This window comes from Megachile rotundata, chromosome 3 (genome assembly GCF_050947335.1).
Source record: "Megachile rotundata isolate GNS110a chromosome 3, iyMegRotu1, whole genome shotgun sequence".
NCBI lineage: Eukaryota > Metazoa > Arthropoda > Insecta > Hymenoptera > Megachilidae > Megachile > Megachile rotundata.
Window position 1 is genome coordinate 3,384,567 of NC_134985.1, and position 26,064 is coordinate 3,410,630.

At 35.4% G+C, this 26,064-nt stretch overlaps 2 protein-coding genes across 10 annotated transcripts in view; one reads left to right on the plus strand and one right to left on the minus strand.

The window, feature by feature from the left end:
• LOC100880577 (uncharacterized) overlaps positions 1–26,064 on the minus strand; it is a 789,502-nt gene that overhangs the window by 230,495 nt on the left and 532,943 nt on the right. For all 9 annotated transcript variants that reach the window (XM_076530101.1, XM_076530102.1, XM_076530100.1 and 6 more), the window contains one exon: positions 161–252. In XM_076530101.1, the coding sequence (XP_076386216.1) occupies positions 176–252 (77 nt within the window). In that variant the 3' untranslated portion in view covers positions 161–175. The remainder of the gene's footprint in view (positions 1–160; positions 253–26,064) is intronic.
• Positions 878–2,416, plus strand: LOC143264184 (uncharacterized). Its single transcript, XM_076530108.1, has one exon. It carries the CDS (start codon positions 1,514–1,516, stop codon positions 2,414–2,416), a length of 903 nt encoding a protein of 300 aa, XP_076386223.1. The 5' UTR covers positions 878–1,513.

Consider the following 26,064-nt stretch of genomic DNA (forward strand, 5'->3'; position numbering starts at 1 on the left):
AATGAAAGAAAATATTTTATTTATATGTATTGTCTGCTTTATATACAATCTACTTGTGATAATTTGAAGAATTTTAAATGAAATTAAGAAGATTGAAGTATATGAAAACGGTTCAATTATTAAACCAAAATTTTTCAAGTAAGAAGTTTAAATTACTTACCTAGAAAACAATCAGTTACTTGAATATACTGACAAGTATCAGGGGCATCAAGATTAGGAAGATGTTAGATGACAGTCGACTAGTCAAGTTCCCTGTAATCAAAACATAAATCTCTAGATAAAATCCTACAGTGTTTGTACCCTGAAATTAAATTTACCCTTTAAATTTTCTGGTAATAAGAGTTAACGATGTAGTATGCAATGCAAGCGGTTCAATTAACCTCGTGGGTACATTTGATGGCTGACACTCGTCATGTCACTTGTTTTACCTAAGTGCTAGATGATGAGCCTATCTCGTCATTCAAATTAAAACAATATTAACCTATACATTCTTCTTCATGTAAAAGCAATTAGTATCATTTGCAACGGAGTGTTACTTTCAATATTTCGGTGAACCATGTTTATAACACACTGCTCTATAATGACAGAAATAAGGAATATGTTTTATAAAAGTGGTAATGAAAATGTAAGCGAAAGAAATGATTTTGAGAAATCTGATGAAGAATTTTTCAGTGATTGTACAACTGATGATTATAGTGAATAATAAAGTGAAGCTGATAAAAAGACAATATAGCAAAATAGGAAATGATAATTAACAGTAAAATTGATAAATAAAATCATAAATAACAGTAAAATAATGTCAAGATTTCAAAAACGCACCAGACATTTATGGAGTAGTGCTAATGAATGTTTTCGTGAAAGATTGTCAAAGCTGTGGCGCCCTTGGCACCACATACGCCATTGCCTTTTCTGTTTTCTATATTCTTTCTGTTTTCTAAAATTCTGTTTCCTGTTTTCTATCTTCTTTAGCTTTACGTTCTCTAATTGTTTTCACTTTCTATAGGGTCTCGCCGGGGCCTGGTCAGTGTCAACGCTCAGGCCCTTGCGAACCTCTTCGCTTTCTGTTTTATGATTCTCTTCCGCTGTACCTCTCCTTTTCCGAACTTGCAACGGTTTTTCTGGATTTTCCCACTTTCTATATTTTCTCTCTTTCTAAACTGTTTCTTTCTTCTTTTACTGGTGAGTTTTCGAGGAGAGGTTTTAACCAGCGACGGGACAGTCCGTCAGAGTCATTCTTATAGTTTACATCGTTTTCACTGCTCGTACGCATTTAATAAATTTGTGTGGAACGCAACATAGACTTAATTATTGTGTTTACCCTTATGCGATTCCCACAATTGGTGACCCCGACGTGATCGGTTCGGTGTGTGTACTTATTAATAAGCAAACTTTTGACATTGTTGGTGTGCAGGTAGTGTAAGTTATTGTGATAGAAATAGGTGTAGTATTTAGGACATTATCGCGAGTTAACAAACTTTAGTTTCATTTTTATAAACGAACAATCGGCTAAAATATGACGGACAGCAACGTAAATGCAAGTGCCTCAATTAGTGCATCGGCGGCTGTTGATCGCGTCGCGGTTCGTATACCTGAGTTTTGTCCGAGCGACCCAGAGATGTGGTTCTCGATGGTCGAAAGAAGTTTTGACGCGGCCGGAGTGACAGTTGAAACCACAAAGTTCGGATATGTACTCGGAGCGTTGAGTGCCCGATACGCCGCGGAAGTGCGCGATATAATTATGAATCCGCCAGCAACCGAACCATATAAGGTGTTAAAGACAGAGTTTATTCGTCGTCTCAGTGCCTCGCAGGAGCAAAAGACCCGTCGATTGCTGGAGCAGGAAGAGATTGGGGACAGAAAGCCGTCCCAGTTTTTGAGACACCTGCGTATGTTGGCAGGTACGTCTATGTCCGACGGGGTATTGCGGACCCTGTGGATGGGTCGATTGCCGGCAAATATGCAGGTGATTTTAGCCACGCAAAGAGATACGGACTTGGAAAAAGTGGCAGAACTAGCCGATGCCATAGCGGAGACAATGACGCCGCGTGTGCAGGTAGCGGAAGCCGCAGCCGCAATCCATTCGCCCCGACCAGCGCCCACCGTCGATCAAAGTTTGGAGTCGTTGCTGAATGTAAAGATGGCACAATTAGCCCTGTCTTTAAGACAGGAGATCTCCGCGGTGCGCGATTCCTTGTATAATGAGGGGGCATCTTTCCGACGCGGTAGATGGTTGCAACGTCGTCGGTCGAATTCGCGGTATCGTGGACGATCTGCATCGCGCTCGCGGGATCGCGGAGAACAGCCAGATTACCAAGGGAAATGCTGGTATCATTGGCGATATGGGTCGAATGCACATAGGTGTGTATCGCCCTGCAATTGGACTCCGGCTCAGGGAAACGAGCAAGGGAGTCGTTGATGACGGCCAACGACCATAATCTTGCATCCCGCCGTCTATTCATTACAGATAAAGTGTCTAAGATGCAGTTTCTTGTGGACACTGGTGCTGACTTGTGTGTTTTTCCACGTCAATTGCTGCGTGGACCACGAGATAAGTCAGATTATCAATTGACGGCGGCAAATGGGAGCGTTATCAACACGTATGGCTCGGTGACACTAAATTTAAACATTGGTCTCCGACGGGATTTTGTCTGGCGGTTTGTGGTTGCGGATGTATCGAAGCCCATAATCGGGGTGGATTTTTTGGAACACTTCGATCTTATGGTAGACATCCGTAACCGTCGCCTTGTCGATCGGACGACCACGTTAACTGTCCGCGGGAGCCAGGCCGACGATGATATGCCGTCGGTGAAGACTGTGGTAGGAGAATCCACCTATCATCAGCTCCTGTCCCAGATGCCGGAATTAACGCGACCCAGCGGAACACCGACTACGACGAAGCACCAAACGGTGCATTACATCAAAACGACCCCTGGACCACCCGTTTCAAGTAAGCCACGGAGGCTTGCACCGGATCGGCTCAAGGCGGCTAAGGACGAGTTCGACACCCTCTTGAAGATGGGAATTGCGCGTCCCTCGAAGAGCTCGTGGTCATCGCCCCTTCATATGGTCCAGAAGAAGGACAACGAAGCTTGGAGACCCTGTGGCGATTATAGGGCGTTGAACGCACGAACGATCCCCGACCGATATCCAGTACGTCACATCGAAGATTTTGCGCAACAGTTAAGTGGAAAAAAGGTATTCTCGACAATAGACTTAGTTCGCGCGTATAATCAGATTCCGGTAGCGCCAGAAGACATAGACAAAACTGCTATTACAACCCCTTTCGGTCTGTTTGAATTTAATTTTATGTCGTTTGGATTGAGGAATGCTGCGCAAACATTCCAACGCTTTATCGACGAGGTTTTGCGCGGCCTCGATTTTTGTTATGCATATATCGACGATATTCTAGTCGCCTCAGAGTCTCAGGAAGAACATCGTCGCCATTTAGAAATTTTGTTTAATCGGTTAAGAGACTACGGTATAGTAATTAATCCGCGTAAGTGCAATTTCGGGAAAGAGTCGGTAAAATTTCTGGGTTACCGTGTGGACAGGAATGGTACTCAGCCACTACCTGAGAAGGTAGAGGTTATTAAATCGTACCCCCTTCCCAAAACAGCAAAAGATTTGAGACAATTTTTGGGGATGTTAAATTTTTATCGCCGTTTTATTCCCAATGCCGCGGATTTTCAAGCCCCTTTAAACGAGCTATTAGCAGGTAATTTAAAAGGCAAAGCACCGATAACTTGGACGTCGGAAGCGGGTCAGGCATTTGAAAATTGTAAGAATAGCTTAGCCAAATCAACCTTGCTCGCCCATCCTGAGGTCAATGCTCCGTTAGCGGTTACCTGCGATGCCTCCGATTTTACTGTGGGGGCTGTTTTGCAGCAGCGCATCGGTAATGATTGGCAACCCCTTGCATTCTTCTCGAAAAAGTTAGGGTCTGCCGAGAGAAAGTACTCCGCTTATGACCGGGAATTACTTTCCATTTATTTGTCCATCAAACATTTTAAGCACATGATAGAAGGCAGGCACTTTACTATTTTTACCGACCACAAACCAATAACTTTTGCATTCAAACAGAAATTAGATAAATGTTCACCACGTCAATTCAGATATCTCGATTTTATTTCACAATTTTCTACCGATATTAAGCATGTTTCGGGCAAGGATAATGTTGTTGCCGATGCGCTGTCTCGGGTGGAGTCGATCGACCACCCGATTAATTTCGAAGAATTAGCGGAATCGCAGGCTCAGGATGAGGAACTTCAACAGTCGTTGAAGGGCGAATCTAATTTACGACTTCGTAAGATCATATTGCCTGGCACGTCTTCCGATGTGTTTTGTGACGTCTCTACTAACACGGTGAGACCATTCCTGACCGTTTCTTTCCGGCGACCTATTTTTAATTTGTTACACGGATTATCGCATCCAGGTATTAACGCGACGGTCAAGCTCATATCGCAGCGATATGTATGGCCGTCGATTAAAAAGGATGTCCGTGAATGGACACGTAGTTGTATACCGTGTCAAAAGGCGAAAATTTCTCGGCATGTAACCGCGCCTTTAACTACTTTTGTTAAACCTTCCGCTCGTTTTGAGCATGTTCATTTAGATATAGTGATTATGCCGGTGTCGGAAGGTTATAGATATTGTTTAACTTGCGTAGACAGGTACACTCGGTGGCCGGAAGCTTTCCCTATGGTCGATCAAGAGGCCCAAACCGTGGCTCGAACCTTTTATGACGGTTGGGTAGCGCGGTTTGGGACCCCTTTGCGCATTACTACCGATCAGGGAAGGCAGTTTGAATCCAAATTGTTTTACGCACTTAATTGTTTAATTGGTTGTAAACACCTGCGCACTACGGCATATCACCCTGCAGCTAACGGTATGGTGGAGCGTTTTCACCGTCAGCTTAAGGCTGCTATAAGATGTTACGAATCAGCTAGATGGACCGAAATTTTACCATCGGTTTTGCTCGGCATACGCTCTGCTTGGAAAGAGGATCTCGGCGCAACATCAGCCGAATTAGTTTACGGGGAATCATTAAGATTACCCGGTGAATTTTTAATATCACGCGGTGCTGAAGCCAGAGAAGATGTTTCCGATTTTGTTAATAATTTACGCAGTCATTTTTCCAAATTAAATCCAATTAACGCAGCGCATCATTCCGTTAACCGTCCTTTCATTTTTAAAGATCTAAATACCACAACACATGTTTTTGTTCGAACCGACGCTGCAAAGACCATTTTACAACCAGCCTATGAAGGACCGTTTGCCGTAGTGCGCCGGGGTGATAAAACTTTTACTCTAAATATTAAGGGTAAAGAAGTAGTGGTGTCCATTGAGAGGTTAAAACCTGCGTATTTATTGGCAGAGGAAAGACCTCATTCGTTAGTAACACCGCAAGATGAACCGGCCATTCAGAAAAATAATGGTAATAATGCACCAAATGTGCAAACGCGCGTCACACGTTCGGGTCGTCGAGTTCGATTTCCCGATCGTTTACAAATAATGCATTAGTATGTATGTGTTTTCTTTTATTATATGGCATTTTATTATTATATATTGTATATTATTATGGTGTGTTTTTCTTATTATATATTGTGTGTTGTATTGCATTTTATACGTTTTTTTTTCTGCGTTCCATTAGACTGACTTTGTGTCTTGTAAGCTCATGTATATTTTAGCGTGAGCACTTTGATATTCTTATTGTAATTTGTTAATATCTTTATGGTGTATTTTTAATCAGGTACGGACATACGTTATTGTATTGCGAGTTTCTTATTGTGTTTTGATGTAACATTTGTATTTCGTAATTGTTCCAATTACTGGTAGGGGGGTACTGTGGCGCCCTTGGCACCACATACGCCATTGCCTTTTCTGTTTTCTATATTCTTTCTGTTTTCTAAAATTCTGTTTCCTGTTTTCTATCTTCTTTAGCTTTACGTTCTCTAATTGTTTTCACTTTCTATAGGGTCTCGCCGGGGCCTGGTCAGTGTCAACGCTCAGGCCCTTGCGAACCTCTTCGCTTTCTGTTTTATGATTCTCTTCCGCTGTACCTCTCCTTTTCCGAACTTGCACGGTTTTTCTGGATTTTCCCACTTTCTATATTTTCTCTCTTTCTAAACTGTTTCTTTCTTCTTTTACTGGTGAGTTTTCGAGGAGAGGTTTTAACCAGCGACGGGACAGTCCGTCAGAGTCATTCTTATAGTTTACATCGTTTTCACTGCTCGTACGCATTTAATAAATTTGTGTGGAACGCAACATAGACTTAATTATTGTGTTTACCCTTATGCGATTCCCACAAAGCAATGGATTTGTGAAAACAAGCTAATGCAAAATATTTTTATAAAATACATGCAATCAATTATATATGTATGCGTAGATTAACTGGTAATTTTAAGGCCGTATAAAAATTAAATCTGTTCCATAGGCGATCTTTCAAATCTTTCATTTATATGCCACAAATATTTATGCTTACATATATTCAGTTCATATAAATATGTTAACGACATTAATTAAACTAACATCATGTTCATTATATTATATCTAAATCATTGCTTCGTGTCCTCCTAATGTTAGTGATATGAAGACTCATCGAAAATTTTAGTATAATAAATATCAGTTGTAAACAGTATTTTCGCCCATTTATTTACTATATTCTTATAATCGATTAATATTGCGGATAATACTGGCTAATACGTTGCCATTACAGTATTCACTCCGTAAATGTTACTTTTGCCGGTCTCGATTGTAACATTTACGGTAGAGGTCCTACATTCTTTGTAGTGTGCCGAACGTAGAAAGAGACAGCCATACAAAAGACAAAGAGGAATAGAGTTTCGAGCGTTCGGCAAACATAAAAGACTCGTGCGTGTTCTGTCTTTTAAATTTAAAAATTAAAATTCTTTATTTTTGATTTTTCGTCAAAGGAACTTTTACCATCGTATTTGTCTCGTTTTTCTGATTAAAATGACACCAAACACGATATGATTACGATCGTAATTACTTATGTAACAAGCCATAAAAGTTTGGGATGTAACATTTACGGTAGAGGTGCGAATTCCTTCTAAAGGCTTGCTATACAAGTAATTATGATTTTAATTATACCGTGTTTGGTACCATTTTAATCAGAAAAACGAGACGAATACGATAATCAAAGCTTCATTGATGAAACCCCAAAAATAAAGAATTTTGATTTTTGAATTTAAAAGACAGAAGACGCACGAGTGTTTCATGTTTGCCGAATGCGTCAACCTTCTGCTTCTCTTTCTTTTCCATTCGCCGTCCTCTTTTATGTTAAAAACTTTAATCACTCGTTACACACACAATTGTTAACGTAATTATATCATGTTTGGTGTCATTTTAATCAGGAAATCTAGACAAATACAACAGTAAAAGTTTCATGAAAAAATAGTAAGAAATAAGAAAGTTATAATCTTTTCCTTTGCTTGCATTAGTATGTGTCTCACCGATATTCGATCCTCGTCGTTTCGGCGACCGATCGTGTTTCATTCATGACTGATTTCGAGGGGGATCCCTCCAGTAGTGAGGATACAATTTTAACATTTACGGTAGAGATCTTTTTAACATTTACGGAGTGAATACTGTAGTTGTTACATTATTTTCGTATATTATGAAAATGTCAACGAAGTGGAAATAGATACGCATAATGCTGATTAGTGTACGCCGTCAATGATCGAATGTGAACACAAATGATATATACATATATGTAAACAAGTTAAGTCCTGCAATTTGTTTACATACCGAACGCGCTTAATCTTAATTTTTATTTTCTTAAAAATCTCAAAGTTTCCGAAAGTTCAAAATAATGTATTTAGACTAAAGGTTTTACGGTCGTAAAAATATGAAAACAGTGTAGGCCATAAAAGCCTACATATATTCCTTGCAGCGGTGATCATAACCGCGTCACGCTCATACCTGCAACACTTACAATAATTATTGAGAAATCAAATAATTGCATATGAAGAGGTATAAAATCGCTAAAATAATGTAAAAGATTGTAAAAATAATGATATTTTTAATAAAAATACTGATTGCCCCTCTTCACAGGAGGTTATTTTAAATTATATATCTAATAAACATTGCAACAAACGACAAATTCCAAAAACACGTATCCCTTATTTTTGTCTATAGTTTACGTATATGGAGTTGCAAAAAAATAAATCAACATTTAGTGCAAAAATTTAAACAAAAATTGTAAATTTTCAAAATATTATTTAAACAAATAAAGTTTATTGAAATTTTCTTACGCACAAAAATTTCCTATTTAAAGACGAACAATTTACAAAAAAAGAAATCCAATTATCATCTTTAATTCCGGAGATATTCCCAAAAATATTATTTCAACCCCCAACTTCGAGGGCTATTTTCACCCCTTCAATATGCACGATTGCCGATAAAAAAAAATACGTGTCAAATATTTTTTTGAAAACTATATCTCACATAAGTTTCATCAAAATCGGCGTATCTGGGTTGGATATGTTCCCTTGTAAGAATTTTATAAGATACAACGAAATAACATTACGACACCTCGTTCGTAATAGCGTTACTCCGAGACCGTGACTGACCGCTAATGTTAACTTGTACGCTTTTAACCGGTTTAGTGTTAGGCAGTATGGTTACGCATGTTGAAAGCTGCCATAAAATCGACTTGTAATCAATTTTATTTCGCAATTTACAGTTTCCTTTTACTTTGGAAGAACAAGGTTCTGCACTTGCTCGAGTTCACGCATGGTTAGTAAAAGAAATAAGTCAAGAATAAATCATATTTTTACCATTAGCTCTGTCTATTGCAATGTTTTAATAACAAATGAATCGAATAAAATATTTGGACATATTTGTTTTAGAAAAATTCCCCTGTTCATATACAATATAGGTAAGTATGTATAATATAATCATCAATGTGTTATTAAAAATAAAAATTTTGTTATTTTCATTATGTAAGCTAATTGAAACTATTCGATGAAGGTGTGAGATTTCACCATATGAATCTTGTGGGTGTGTTTAAAATATCTTATAGATTTCTTTATTTTGTCTTTTTACGGCAGAAGTCGGTATAAAAATGTCTTTAACGACACAGATTCGTCCTGAATTTAGAACACTTGGATCGAAGAAGCTTCCTATAGGGATCGTTCACAATATGCCAGCAAGCCATGCTAGTAGCACGGGCCAGCATGTAATCGAATTATTGCATTTCTTACTTTTGCCTATACTAGGCGTTTCTTACTTTGCCTAAATCTCCACAGTAGTGGTAAAGAGGGCAGGTAAAATGACGGCGCAGAGCTTGGTGGAAGGGAAACAAGAAAAGAAAAAAACTATTTTCCTTGTCGAATACGAGTAACAGACTTGATACAGACAAAGTAACAAACTTAAAAATTTTACTATCTACTGGATGGTCCGTGCTAGTATTACAGCTTAGTAGCATAGTGTAAAATTTAAACTGTGAACGGTCGGTCTTAAAGGATTTTGGCAGGATATGTATGGAAGGGCTAGACAGGAGCTGTTTGTAGGAATCAGAAGACTCGTTGAGTACTAGCGAGAAAGGTGGTCTTCACCTGATGCGCCGAAATCGCCACATACTCGTATATTCAAGACAAATATTGTACGTATACGTATCAACAGCGAATTCCAACCGCTGCGTTTCACGTACAAACTGTAAACATTTTAATGAGATTGAGAGTCTTCAAGCTTCTAAACATGTTTAAAACCCTGAACGTGTTACAGCATCTAAATTTTAAGTTTTAAGATAACTACATTGATAGCTATATTCATATATTATGATCATTTATATTATTGTGCAATGAACTATATGTTAATAATATGTTCATATGTTTATAGTATATATTTATATTTGGGAATAATATACTTATTTACCCTTTTTCAGATTACCAATACAAATTTCTGAAATACAAATTTCTGAATTGTCCACTTCCACTTTAGCAATGTATAAAAAGCCAAGAAACAACAGTAGCGCATTGCTCAAATCTTTAGCTCTTTTCAGGACTACCAAAATCAGCTCTTTTCAGAGTTACCAAATCATTTAAACGAGGAACATTTCGGTTCAAATTATTAAAAGTCAAGTAAATAAACTTATACCTTCGGCTAAAAGTTTCATAGACCATGGAAACCCATATTCCGTACAGCGACGACTGATACCGCGGCGGATTTATACCTGCCCGCTGGACCTTCCCTGGCTATCGATGGAACAATAAACACCTGACATTGTTGAATTGTTAGAAACTGTCGTATAAAAAGGGGTCATCCTCTTCGAAAACAAATCTCAATTCATTTCTCCGTAAAGGGTAAGAGAAAATTGTATATGTAATAATTATTGTTAAATTGCAATAAATAAAAAATTCCAAAAACACGTATCCCCTATTTTGATCCATATTTTTCGTATACAAATCTGCAAAAAAATCGAACTGCATTTAGGGTGAAAAATAGAAAAAAAAGTCCAATTTTTGAATATATTATTTAAATAAATAATTTCTCCCGAAATTTTTATGACTAACTAAATTCCTGACTAACAACTGCACAATTTAAAAAAAATTCACCTTCCTACACCCTCTACATTCCGAGATATTAAAGAAAATGTGTTTTCAACCCCGAACTTTGAGGGCTATTTTCACCCTCTCAACATGCATGTCCGCAGATATAAAAAAACACGTGTCAAATGATTTTTGAAAAGCTACCACATTTGTAAATTTCATTAAAATCCGCGTGTAACACCTTGGTGATGTCCCTTGTTAGTATTTTCCAAATACCTTTTTACAAAGCTTCTTACATGGAATTCAAATAATTAAATTAGAGAGTGTGTCTTGCAAATTAGGGCATTATATTTTAAATTCGGTTTGTTGCCATTGTTGGTACAAGGAGTTTTCGTAAGTATTGAAACGACAATTATGTAATTGCGGCTTCATCTATACCTAATTATTCACTTAATTGAACGCTTTCTTGTAGCCATCTTCATTACCTTACGAAACGTTTTCATTACTCAGAGCACTTTTTCCGATTAAAACAGAATTCTTTTACAGTGGGCCAACAATTTTCCGACGTAATAATCGACCAAAGGTAGGGAAATATGATAATAAAAAAAATATGGTAAATATGGTAACTGGTATCTATTATACAATTTACAAAAAAGATTATGAATTAAATGATTGAAGGACAACAAAAGATCGACATGTTTGAAAGAGAACAGATGGACTTTTCAATCAGAGAAATTCTACATACTCCCGCGAAGTCGAGACAAGAAATGGTGGTTTCATTATACCTTTGGAAGTAATGTAAATAAATTATACAATTATGCAATCATACATCCAAGAATAAGTGCCATGGAAAAATTGGCCTGCTCTATACTGTATACTCTCTTACAATTAGAAGTCCAATTAATTTTTTTTTTTTTTTTTTTTTATTTTTTATTTAAGCTTAAGTTGAACTCTCATAAGAGAATTATAAAGCTGTACATGAGGCTTACATTTAGTTGTACAAAGAGTTATACAGACTTACGGGCTTACTATAGAGTATAAGTAATTTTATGTTAACTGACATTTTACACTTTTATGTTATTTTTTTTCAAAAAGCTGTAAATTGCGAGACACGCTTCGATGTTCGGTTTATGGAGCAAGGATTTAACATTAAGCGGTGGAAATAGATCGAGTTTACTTAATTTTTCCATCAGATCGATTCTTTAGAAATCTAATAAGGGACATTGCCAAAGTCTATGGTTCAGGTCTTGTGTTTCAAAGCCGCAGTTGAATTTAGCATCTTCTACAATGTGAACATGCGCCAGGGATGCAGCAAGGTTATAGTGTTCTGATCTGCAACGATTAATCATAATTATAACTTCGCGTGAGAGATTTTTGTTTGAAAACCATGGCTTAATACTGTCTTCAAAATAGTACCGAAAGAATTCCTTTCCTTTTTTTTTGTGCTTCTTGCTGAATGAATTCCCTTGTATTAGTGTTGCATTTTCTTTTAAAGAATTCTCGGAAGTCGGTAAAAGAGATGTGTATTCGGTTTTCATTTTGTTCTGTGGTAGCCAGTTTTGCTAAATGGTCAGCTTCGTCATTGCCCTTAACGTCTGTGTGTGAGGGGATCCAAATAAACTCTATAGAGCTGTCGTTAGAGGTATTTTGTTTAAATTTAAAGTATTTTTTTCTAATTTCCAGAATGTAAGAATTTACTTTTATGTCTATCTTTGAACTTTGAAGACAGAGAAGGGCACTGAGAGAATCGGTGAGAATTTTAAAATTATGATCGACATTAAGGAGAGCAATGTCAAGACCATCGTTTAAAGCAATGCACTCCGCAGTAAAGATAGAAGCTTCAGGAGGTATACTTCTTTTGATCGAAATACTAAGGTCTTTGCATATACAGGCGGATCCTACAGATTTTGAACTCGGTATTTTGCTGCCGTCAGTATAAATCACCCACGACTTGCAGTTAGATAACCAGTTATTTAAGGTAAATTTAGGGTGTCTACTATGTTTTAGCATGTTTCCAAGTTCGGTATTAATTGGAACCGTGCCCATAATGGTGTTGTAATCTGAACGATAGATACTGTAATGATTATTAGTCCATAAGTTCTTCTTAATGTCAAGGGTATCATCAATACATTGTTTCAAGAGACATTTTCTTTTACGCTTTATCGTTATGGTACTTAAATAAAATTGGGTAATTGCTTTATTAACTTGCAGACCGGTGTTTGAAAGGACCTTTGCTAGATATTTATAGCATAAAAGCTTTGTTCGTTCATATATAGGCGGTAACTTCGATTCCGCTAACAAAATGTTAGTGGGTGTGCTTGTTCGATAACCCAACGCAGATCTAATCGCGGCATACTGAAATTTTACAATATTGAGAGCTTTAATGCATTTTCTTTGGACATGGTTTAGATGCGATTGGAAGGTCATACTGTAGTCAAAAATTATACCTAGAAACCGGATGGAGTCGGAAGATTTCACCGCATATTCATCTATTTTAATTTCAGTTTGACCAGGACGGATATTTTTTTTTGTTAAAGTGAAGTAGTGCCGTTTTCTGCGGGCATAATTCTAATCCTAAGGAAAGAAAGTTGTCTTTGATGATACATATAGATTTTTTAATAAGACGTTTACATTTATTTACTGGAGAAACTTTCGAATAGATTGCAAAATCATCCGCAAATTGAGAAACCGAGACATTTCTAGGTAAATTATTGGTGGTGTCTGAGACGTATAATATATACAAAAGTGGGCTAAGAACACCTCCCTGAGGGATACTTTTGTAAACGTATCTGACTGCATTGCTCGTTAATTCTGTAAAAATTTCTCTTTGGTATGTAAGAAATTTTACGAATCTTATTAAGCAGTATGAACAGCCGTTAATGGCTAATTTGTTTAGCAAAATTTCGCTATTAACGTTATCAAAGGCACCTTTGATATCCAGAAATACTGCTAGTGTATCCTCCTTGTTGAGAAATCCTTCTTCCACCGACAAAGTAAGGCTGGTAAGGTTGTCAGAGCACGATTGATCTTTGCGAAATCCTGTTTGACTTGTTGGCAGTAGATTATTGTGTTCTAACCACCACTGTAATCTATTTTTAATAAGAGTTTCGAATAGTTTGCAGAAACAAGACGTAAGGGCTATTGGTCGAACGGATTTCTTGTTGGATTTCTCAATAAAGTGGATGTACGATTGTTTCCATTCCAACGGATAATCATTTGTAGTATAAATTTGGTTATAGATGTCTAAAAGAATAAGTTTATATTTTATAAGCAATTTCTTAATAACTTCGTAATTAATTCCATTTAACCCTGGAGCTGAATTAGAGTTCCGAGAGCTTAGGGCTATGTTGAATTCTGTTAAATTAAAATATGCGTCTAAAAAATCGTTAGAGTTATAATCGGGAAAGTAAGAAGGATCAGTAGGAACCCATGGGGGGCTTATTTTGTTGAGCGCAATTTGCTTTTGATTTTGAAGTTGTAAATTTTCTGTCACGTTCATTTCATTCGTTTTAATCCATTTATTTTTTAAAATCTTAATTTTCTTCCAAGTAAATGTTATGTCAGTATGGAGGTTAATGCTATTGGCGAAACTTCGGAAGCTATCTCTTTTTTTCTTTTTGAATAGTCGTTTGGTTTGGGCAGCTATTTTTTTATAATTGATTAAGTCAGTAAGGGTGTTTGTACATATGTTCCCACTTTTTATAGGAAGCTTTTCTTAATCTTTTAAACTTATCACATTCGGAGTCCCACCAAGAAACTGGGTTCCTGTGTACAAGATAATTAACAGCTCTTTTTTTGGGAGTATTGATCTTAATACTATTATATTTGTTATTATATTAACTAAAATTTTGTATTTTTCACTTGCTGAAAGGGTGTCATAAAGCGGATCGAAGAACTCGATATATGAATTTTCTAAATCTATCAATACTTTTTTCCAGTCGGTTCGGGTGGAATTAATTTTAAAAGATTTTTTATGATAAAAGTTCTTTTCGACATCTATGTTTATAAAGATTGGATAATGATCAGAACCCAAAGTTTCGTCGTGTGTTTCTACCCAGATTTTATCAGCAATATTCATGGAAGATAGAATAAGATCGATGTTTCACTTTTTATTCCGATAGAAATCTATATAGGTGAGTGAATTTGGATTGTGGAGAAAAAAGTTATTATTAACGATAGCTTGTAAGAATCTTTTACCGTTGAGATCGGTATCGGAACAATTCCACGCCGTATGGTGTGCGTTAAAATTCCCCATTATAATGCGGTTGTCACGTACTCCAAAATTGTCCGTAATTTGATCTTGAGAAAGAATAAAACCTGGAACTCTATAGCAAGCTATTATTTCTAAAGGAGGATTAGTATGTATAATTTTAATTCCACCGACTTCGACAGGACAATCGGGAAGGGTGGGGAGATTTACTTCGAAAAAGGCGATATTCTTACGTACTATTATAATTATACCTCCCCCGGCTGACTCTATCTTTATCTTGAAAATATTAAATCCGGAAAATTGTACAGGGTGTAACAAAATGTTTCGTCGTGGCTTCATCAGCTGATTCTACAGCTCTTAATCGGTGAAGAGCTGTAAAAAAAAGTTGCCGCAAAATTGACCTTGGCGGAAAATTTCAAGGTCAAATTTTTTTTTTATTGCATCGTATAGTACTCGCTCGATAAAACAAAAGTCTCAAAGGCACCATAGGTCGCAGGTGAATCCTTCACTTGGAAAACGAGATTAACCGTTTCTAGGGTTGTCCTTTGCGTCTTGAGCGGTTTCTTCTTTGCCACAGTATAGAACCATCGACATTTATGCACCTTAACAGTCGTGCTTGATTACCGGCTTCGATATATCCACCATTATTGTGTAGGCACGTCCTCAATCGTTCTTTTAAATTGTTGCGAACTTTTTCGTAAATATTGCCAGTTTGCTCCACACGGCGAAAAGCGTTTTTTATTCGCAATTTCAATTGCCCCATACTTCTAATTTCTTGACCTGACCGGTAAACCAGATTCTTTACTGCTCCCCAAAAGAAAAAGTCCATAAGTGTAAGATCGGGAGAGCGAGGCGGCCACAAATGAGGTGCTGGTCTACGACCTATTCACCTACTTCCAAACATTTGTGATAAAAACTCACGTACCGGTCCAATAAAATGCGGTGGGGCACCATCATGCATAAAATAAATTTGACGACGTCTATGATATGGTATGACTTGTCTCAACTGTGTTATGAATCATAACAAACTGCGTGCGCAGAAAATTAAGGCAACGTGTTCCGGTTAAGGAGTTATGAAAAAAAATTGGACCGATAATATGGTTTCCAATGATTCCTCCCCACACATTAATTGAGAAACTACGTGCCCAGATTCTAGTGTTCTGCGAATTTTGGTAACTTGTGTTGGAAAAGTTACTTTCGTCTGTGAAACACACAGTCTCAAGAAATTGTGGATCGCGATCTAATTTTCTTAACATCCAACGACAAAATTTGCGTCTCAAGGAGTAATCTTGGCGTTGAAGTGCTTGCACTTTCCGAACACGATATGGACGTAGTCCTTCATCACGAATAATACGATGGATAGTCATATGGGAAACGCCAACCCGACGTGCAATATTGCGTAAACCCATAACGGGATGAGCATACGCAAGTGCAATAATGCTCTCCTCTTTCCTCCAGTGAACGCGCGGTCGTCCTGCCCTTCCATATCCACGATTGATAGTGACTTCCAAGTCTTGAAAGCGTTCCTCAAGTCTTTGAAAATCACGTCTATCAGGAAGATTTCGAGAATGTTCCTGTCCGCTATTAACTAAATAATTCCGATATATGTTGCGAGTTAAGGCATAATTCCCAAATGCTTCATCAATAGCACGAAGCATTTGACGAACATTATACCGATAGAAATAATTTCTTCTATTTCTTCTTGTATCCATAACTCACTATACGATATCCACTACACAAGAGATCAGAAACTACTGTGATTATTGGCATTCCTGTGAGCATATCTAAGCGTCACAACATGCTAGAACTATCTGAAAGTCAAATTTTACATCTAAGTATACCCTACTACAGATATATAATGTGACACCGTAAGAAATATTCGCTGAAATAATGGTGAAATCTTCAACATTGTTTTTCCAAGTGAAGGATTCATTTGCGACCTATGGTGCCTTTGAGACTTTTGTTTTATCGAGTAAGTACTATACGATGCAATAAAAAAAAATTTTGACCTTGAAATTTTCCGTCAAGGTCAATTTTGCGGCAACTTTTTTTTACAGATCTTCACCGATTAAGAGCTGTAGAATCAGCTGGTGAAGCCACGACGAAACATTTTGTTACACCCTGTATATCTTTTTCAGGCAATAACCATGATTCTACACACACAAGTATGTCCAGGTTCTTCAGGAGTCGTTCTATTTCTTCTTTGCGTTGAAGGATGCTCCTTGTGTTCCAAAAGAGTAAGCGAAGATTTGAGATTCTGCTATTTGTCCGTGTCCTTGGGTCTGTAGAATTCGATGGATAATTCAAATTTGTGTTAGGCAAAATTAATCTTCAGAAGAGCTGGGATCTTCACTTGTGACACCATGTTTGTATGGAGACGTTAACTTTTTAATGGTTCTGCTTATTCGATATTTCAGTTTTCTATGTTTAATGTGGTCATGCGTGCCCACTAGCATATTTATGAAAGCTGACACATCATCGGTATATTTTGAAGTTACACTGCCTATATCTTGATTGGTGAAACTTTCTTCCAGGAAGTTACACAGATTTTCGGAGTTGAGGGGGAAATCGTGCATTTGGTTCGAGATGTATGATTTTGCTGGTTCTAATTGTTCTCTAATATCAAATGGGAGATCAACTTTTTTCGTTTTCTTTTTTTCTGGCTTCTTATTGTCTGATTTTTCTATTTCTGTAATTTTCTTAATTATCTTCGCGGAATTATCTGTAATGTTGGTTTCTGATGCACCATCGATGGAAGAACTGGTACTCGAAAGGGCGCGTTTTATACCTCCGACACTAGGAATTTTGAATGCTATTTTCTCTTGATTAACTGGTGAAATGTTTTGGATTTTCACTGAATTATCTGAAGGAGTAACCTCTGGGGTGGAAGCAGGAACGACCTGTTGGGGGACGATCTGTGGTCCTTTGTCGTGAACACCTTCGTTTTTGCAGTATTTGGCAAGATGTCCTTCTTCCTTACAAAGGAAGCAGGTTAATTTTTCCGTGGAGATATATATCCAATACAATGTGTTTTCAAAGTTTATCTCGATTACGTTTGGCAATTTATTTATATCTTCCGGCTGAATATACACTTGTCTCCTGAAGCTGAATATGTGAGTGTACCCAGGGTCGTTCATTCCTGCTTTAATAAAAGATATTTGAGACTTTTTCGTGACGTTTAATTCCAGCAATTTTGCTTCAATAACACTGTGTGGAATTATTGGACATACGTTAGAAAGTATTACACGTTTAGCTTTGGAAACGAGTGGCCGTAATTCGAGTGTATGATTGTTTACGTTGATGCTCTTGCTAGTGGTAAGCAAATTGTCTACCCTTGTCTCACTGCTTAAATAAAGACAGACTCTACCATGAGATATTCTAGAAACGAAACGGATATTACTGGGACTACTAACTTGCCAATAGCTATCGTATAATCCTTAGTGGTTAATCCTTCAACTACATCTGTAACGATGGCTTGTTCTTTCTTTGGAAAGCTAACATTTTGAGTTACTTGAGCGTATGATCCTTTTGAGGAAGACATTATAGTATTGTGTACTGTGTTGTTTAACAAACGTTGAGGTTGAATATCTCTATTAGTGGAGACACTCATTTATCCCAATGGGCTTTTTGCACTGATGCAACCCAGATACAAAAATTGTATCTGGATTTGAGAAGATCTATAACTATTGAAGCACTTCCACTCAGAGAACAGTTAAAAGAATTTTGAACACGTAAACACGAGCGACACCGAAACGCGTCTTATCCGTTACAATGTTCGATGAGAACTCGTCCAATTAATTTTAATGATTATGCGGCGCTATTCTTTTCAAATTTTCAATAGAACTCGTTTAATATATATTTTTAACGCCTTTTTAAATCTTCAGTAAAAATTACAGACATATTCCTTTCCTTTCTTATACTACGAAATTATTTCAGACATGTACCTATGTTTTGCACTTCATAATGAAAACCTAAAAACGTTAATTAGACTAGTGATAGACACTAATTACATAAAACAGAAATGAACTGTTTATTTCTATAAACAGTTCATTTCTGTTTTGTGCAATTGAAAATCTTAGAATGTTCAAAAGCTGCACTTTAGATGCTTAGAATCTAAATCTCTTCATTGCAGTATGAAGAAGACTTATAAATAGAGTATGAATAAACTTAGGATTATGAAAAATAAAGGCTTGAACATTACATCCAGCTAACCTAATATTTCATCTCTTTTCATGTAAACATATAGAATGTAACTATAATTTAGTTTTCCTGGTGACTGACTTTTAGATAACTAGAGACTTTAGAAACTCGTTCTATTAATAATATAAATGATGGTATTATAACAAAAATCTATTATTATATTATATTATTATTGCTACTATTTCTTTCATTAACACGAGTACATTGCGTCCTGTCTCAGTATTGGTCAATTCTTTGCTTTTTTATGATTAATCATTGAATCATCAATTTGAAATTATTTGCAACTATTATTGTTTTTATTTTCATTCATTCTGATTATCATTATTATTATTACTACTAATTCTAATTGCTTTAGAATTATGCTGTTTTGAGTCCGATAGGCCAATACCTGTCCATGTTACACGTTACTTTCCTCGTTTAAATTTTTGTCTTATTATATGGTAGGAATTTATTTTTATAAGGAATTTATTATATGACCTAAACACTTAGACGTTTCACAATATTGTCATTTTCTATAACTTCCTCTCACCGCATTCTCTGTTTTCAAATTTTTACATACCCTAGTAGTGTTTCCTAGAGTCAAATTAATATTTTGTGGATCTTAACGCTGCCCCATAGAAGGGACTCTCTGAATGGACAACTGAAAAAACAACTGTGCATCGGTATGGAAAAAGCTAAAGTCCTAATATACTTACAACAATCTGTCAACAGAATGTATTAGAATAGTTATAATAATAATACAGTGGAACAAACACAAAAGTATTCGTCCACTTGAAATATAGAAACAAAAAAGAACAATCGTTTCTATATTATTAAGTATATTTAATCATACATAGGTGCATATTAATGTTGGAATCCGGGTTGAGGAATAAAACCACTTTACAATAAGCAAAAGTTTATTGGTTTTAAAACCTCTATGATTACGCCGAATTCAACTTTAACAGAAAATCGTGTGAAGAATAGAAACAACGACCTCCTTGCTAACTTACAGCAAAACTGATTCTCTGTCTAAACTCTTTCTACAATTTCTGGACTCTTTCTCCCGAACCCGTGGTCAGTGACAATGTATATATATCCTCTCTCTAGTGGGGGAGGACAACCTTAGCCCTTATGACTAATAGTAGATGTACGCTGTTTTTGTTGTTGTGCATCGAGAGAGTCATGGTTTGGCTATGACTTATTATTTGTTTAAGATAGGTCATCCAACATTAAACGTTATACTTATAGCGACAAATGACCCAAAACCGAAGACAATAACATTCACGAGGCCGTATAAAAAAGAAGGAATATTACGGAGTATGTAAAAGAAGAAGTGGTAGACCCTAAAAATTAACTACGAGAGAAAAGCGAAAAATCGTCCGAACTATTAAAGAAAAACCAGATACCAATGTACCTGAAATTGCATCACACTTTAAAGAACATATGCTGAAAGAAATTCACTCTAAAATAGTACGAAGAGTGCTACATCGGGCCAGATATAACAGTAGAGTTGCGAGGAAGAAACCATTTATGAATAAACGAAAAAAAGAGATTAGAATTTGCAGAACAATACATAAATACTAGCCACGACTTCTAGAAAAACGCAGTACATATTTACAGAAAAGTCAAAATTTAGTATTTTTGAGTCGGACGGTAGTGAAAAAGTATGGCGGAAAGCGAATACTGAATTGGATTTCAAAAATGTGGAACCGACGACGAAACACGGAGATGGAAATGTGATGATGTGGAGATGTATCGTTGCTTCTGGAGGCAGCAATTTAGTAATAATAAATAAAATAATGAATAAACATTTGTATTTAAATATTTTAAAAGAAAATTTGCAAAATAGTGCAGATGAATTAGATTGATGAATTAGATGAATTTTATTTTCAGCAAAACTGTAACGTTCTTACGTGCAGAATGCGCGCGTATAAAGCCTCAAAGATTTGTTTGCCCTAACAAAATTAATTGTTAACCGGACTTAATGTTTTTGTGGATCCGGAGACACGCTAGTCCCATACGGGCCCTTTCACAAGATCGCAATGTTTAGAGGAAATGACGGAGGCAATTAAAGAAATGTAATTCAAAATAATTAAAATATTCAAAGATTATATTTTATAAATTATGAAGCGATTAGAATGGTAGGGAATATAATATAATGTGAATCACAATGAACTGAATAAAAATATTGTGAATATCCGAGACGCGCAATTCGAAGATTTGAAGGAGAAACAATTACTTAAATACAAAATAAAATTATAATCCAGCGAGGGAAATCTCAAAGTTAAATAATTAACTACTGATTTACTTGCCGAAGAATTCATAAAATAGCTGGAAGAATAAAGGAAACAAGTCACCCAAAATATCTGTACTTGTATGAATTTATAATAAATCAACCTCTTGTAGAATGTGAAATGACGGCTGCGCCTGGTTCCTGGGAAGAACACACATACATGTAAACGATCCACCAATGAGAATTTTGAAATTGACCTGCTGCTGAATTCAAATAAACTATAAAATAAAATTATACTTTAAAAATTAAAAAGAATAAAACTGAATATAATTGAATGGAAAAATAAAATAATATATTGAATTAAAAATTAACGTGATTATTAACGTGATTATTTAGCGCGAAAGCTTTACGTGAAAATAGAGTCTTTGTCTGAATTTTGCACTTTAATAAATTCAAGAACAAACTCGTCTCTAAACCACTTCACGGACCCTCGACACGCACCTCGCGATTATACACCGAAGAGTGTCGCAACTTGCACCTCTCTGAGAAGACCAGAGTGGGCCTAGTCCGAAATTGTTTATGTTGCATTGAGATGCGCCTAACGAATTAGGCTGCGAGGCCAATGCGTAAGAGACCGCGATTCGTTAATTAGGTGGTGATGGTGGGTGCATGTGTTCCTCCCTTGTCCAGCTCTTATCTCTCTCTTTCTATATAGTTCTTTCCTTTGCTCTTGAGCTATGGATTGTTAATTAGCTATTGAATAATTTTACATACAGTCAGTGTAAAAAGTATTCGTACAGTAATTAATTTCAACAAAAATGTTGTGAAACGTCATTTATTAACAAAATTTGAACAAATAAAAAATACATACATATTCTTAGATGTCTATGTATTCTATGTAAGAATGTGTATGTATTTTTTATTTGTTCAAATTTTGTTAATAAATGACGTTTCACAACATTTTTGTTGAAATTAATTACTGTACGAATACTTTTTACACTGACTGTACATAACCAATACAGTATAAAATGTTAATCTGTACACATTATAAAAATTTAAAATGAAACATTATTTATTTCGCTTTACAGTTATTAAAGTCAAATTGCGCTCGGTACTGTAACTATTGTACGACTGATTGACGTGTGCGTATTTATAATAAGGGTATAATGAAATACTATGGGCAATTTATATAATATTGTAGTGTTACAAAGACAATTTCTATTACAATTTTATATTGCGTCGCGGGCCCTTGAGGAACATTCCAGAACGCTTGGCGTTATCGGACCACACGAGTGTGACTTCCGTTTATATTTGGCGGTTCGAAGAAGTAGAATGATCTAAGATTTTGGCCGTGGGACCACGTTGATTTCAAGGATGGAATGTGTTATATTAACAATCTTAGTTTAGTCGCCAGAAGATAATCTATCTAATAACATAAAAGACCGTTACTGCGTTCGACCAGGGTGTTCCCAGAATGCAATACGCATTATCGATACACATTCGGTCGGTGAAAACTACAAAGGAAATTTTGAAAAATATTCCTGTTCGGAACGTAACAACGTGAAACATATACCCTATATGTATAGTGCGTCAGTAGTTGTTAATACCAATACTCTCCACAGGTTAGCAACTCTTCCACAATTGTTTGATTTAAATTCTATCGAACATGTATGGGCGAAATTAGAAAAAATGTGCGAAAACATGATTTAATGTCGAAAGAACATTTGAAAGAAATGTTAAAAAGAGAATGGTGTAGTACAGAACCTAAAAAAGTTAAAAGTTTGGTGTTGTAAATGACCGATATATTACGTTAAGTGATTTGCCGGAAGGGTTATCATACAAAATATTAATTTATAAAATTCCTGTTAAAATAATCGTAGCAATAATTAAGCGTACGAATACTTTTGTCTCGACGGTTCCTTATAACCTCGTGAATTTCAAATCATTTCAAGTTACTACATGATATTATTGCCTCCGACTTTGGGTTATTTGCTGCTGTAAGTGTAATGTTTAATATACAGCTATATATGATTAAACATACTTAATAATATAAAAAATATTGTTCTTTTTATTTCTATATTTCAAGTGTACGAATACTTTTGTCCTCCACTGTATATAAAACCTGTGTACAAAATTGTTTACTGTCAATTCAATCGAAAATTGTTATTAAAATTATCGGTTCCTTTTACGTAGTGGACCTGTAAGTATTATTTTTGTTGTTCAACACGAAATATTATTTATTTTGTTCAATTCCACAGTTCTTTAATGTGTCTATTAAATGTTTTTTTAAAACACATACATAATTAGATAATTTTATGGGATTAGTTTTGTATAACTTAATATTATAAACTTTACCGAGAAGAAGTAAAGTTTATATGACCATTTTCGTATTTCCTTCCACTCTTCGCCTTAATAAGCAGCTACGTAACAAATCATACTGTACTGAAAACATAAATAGAAACTTTGTAAATATAGATTATAAAAACGTTTCTCATATAAAATTTAAGTTTATACATATTTCTTTTATCGATATGAACGAAATGAAAAGCATAAGTAAATCGCTATTAATATTAGAATCAGGATGTAATACATTTTTGTGTAATTAATTCTTCGTAAATAATTGCAGAATATGCTTGACATAGAAATTTTACACAATCACGAAAGCAACAAGGAATTCAAATTCGGTACCATTGATTTGGTGCAGTTGGGCATATGATAATAGCTCACAGACGTTACTATCTGATGCAAACCAGGTCTAACTTCCATAGCTCATTAGTGTACATTGTTAGCTGCGTTATACGGTCGTGCTAACTTCATAACGAGTACAAATTGAGTTTTGAAGTTCTTTGTCTCTGATATTCACTTCATTTGTTTTGTTTAGCAATGCAATGAAATAAAAACAACTTAACCTAGACCTGTATTAATTAGCAATACACAACGCATTTTCAAAAATATAATATATTTAGTACATGCATAATTTTTTTAAAATACATGTTAAAATTTATTTTTGAGTATTTTTCACAATTGATATATTCATATGAAATGATTATTATTTTATAATATTATTTTATTTTTATTCTTATTCAATAAATACTATAAATTTTTATACTTTAATATTTTACTACCTATTTCTCGAAAAACCATTAGAAGGATGTCATATACAAGATAAATAGACATGATATTATAAAAAGCAAATACATATTTGTGCAAATGACTTTAACATAAAAAAGGTACTCGTTTTTGATGCAGTTTGGTTTGTTTCGAAGACGAATAACTTAATATATTGTCTGTACTGGAAACTTATGAACACATTCATCTCATGTGTCAGACACATTCATTCTCAAATGGAGCAAATAAAATCGAATAAAAATATCAAAAAGTAAAAAGTTTATATTTTAATGCGCTTCCATATGAAACAACATTTTGTAAAAAGTTACAAAATATTGATTTTTAAAAATTGTTCACTCCTACATAAGTTCTACAGTATTATACATACGTATATCTTCCTTTGTCACCATAAAGCAATACAATTTCAATTATCAGTCATATTTTTTTACTTAGATCCAACTCCTATTTTAGAAGAGGAATTTAATTTATTTTTTATAATTTTCAATTAAATTATTTTTTTGTCTTTCTGTAGAATACCTTCACGAACATTTTGTTGATAAAAATTGTGTGCTTTTCTGATTCTTTCTCTCTATGTTTTATAAAACTACCATCATTTAGGAATTCATAAAAGGAAGATACCACTTCTATGGAGTATAACTTCGAGAAAGTAGTACCATTTCTGTTTAATGCGTGTCTCAAAACTTTTACATATTTCCGACGATATAGATCGACGAAGTGCTTATTAGTACCTATATCACCGACGGAATTCGTGTAGCAGTATGTAAGAGGAGAAGGTATTAACGCAACCTCAACTTCGGCTATTTATTAGCGTGGCGTAGTAATGCCAGTTGATGAGCTTTGGGAGGAAATGCTCCGCTTCCCTTCAACTTCTTGAACTAGGAGTTACGCTATGGCTGGTTTATTAACCTTATCCTTCAACGACGCTCTATCATCAGTCAAAAGATTAATCTTCCGTATTATTCGTTATCTCTTGTGTTTCATTTTTCGCTTCCCTTTGATGAAAGTAAAATCGGGATGCATCGGTTCATATATGGCTTAAGTTGGTTACTTATGATTTATTATTTATGATTATACAATAATTACTAGTCCTTCTTCGAATTTTGAACCCATTCAAAGCTAGTGAAATAACGTTACTGGCAAGGGAACATATCCAACTCCGACACGCCGATTTTGATGAAACTTATGTGAGATATAGTTCTCAAAAAAATATTTGACACGTATTTTTTTTTATCGGCAATCGTGCATATTGAAGGGGTGAAAATAGTCCTCGAAGTTGGAGGTGGAAATCATATTTTTGGGAATATCTCCGGAATTAAAGAAGATAATTGGATTCTTTTTTTTTTTAAATTGTTGGTCTTTTAATAGGAGTTTTTGTGCGAAAAAAAATTTCAATAAACTTTATTTGTTTAAATAATATTTTAAAAATTTATAATTTTTGTTTAAATTTTTGCACTAAATGTTGATTTATTTTTTTGCAACTCCATGTACGTAAACTATAGACAAAAATAGGGGATACGTGTTTTTGGAATTTGTTGTCTGTTGCAATGTTTATTAGATATATAATTTAAAATCACCTCCAGTGAAGAGGGGCAATCAGTATTTTTATTAAAAATATCATTATCTTTACAATCTCTTACATTATTTTAGCGATTTTATACCTCTTCATATGCAATTAATTGATTTCTCAATAATTATTGTAAGCGTTGCAGGTATGAGCGTGACGCGGTTATGATCAACGCCGCGTCGTAAGGAACATAGGCTTTTATGGCCAATATTGTTAAAAAATAATTTAATTTATTTTT

Coding starts and splice junctions, on each gene's coding strand:
- LOC143264184 (XM_076530108.1), top strand. CDS start 1,514: ATGACGGACAGCAACGTAAATGCAAGTGCCTCAATTAGTGCATCGGCG.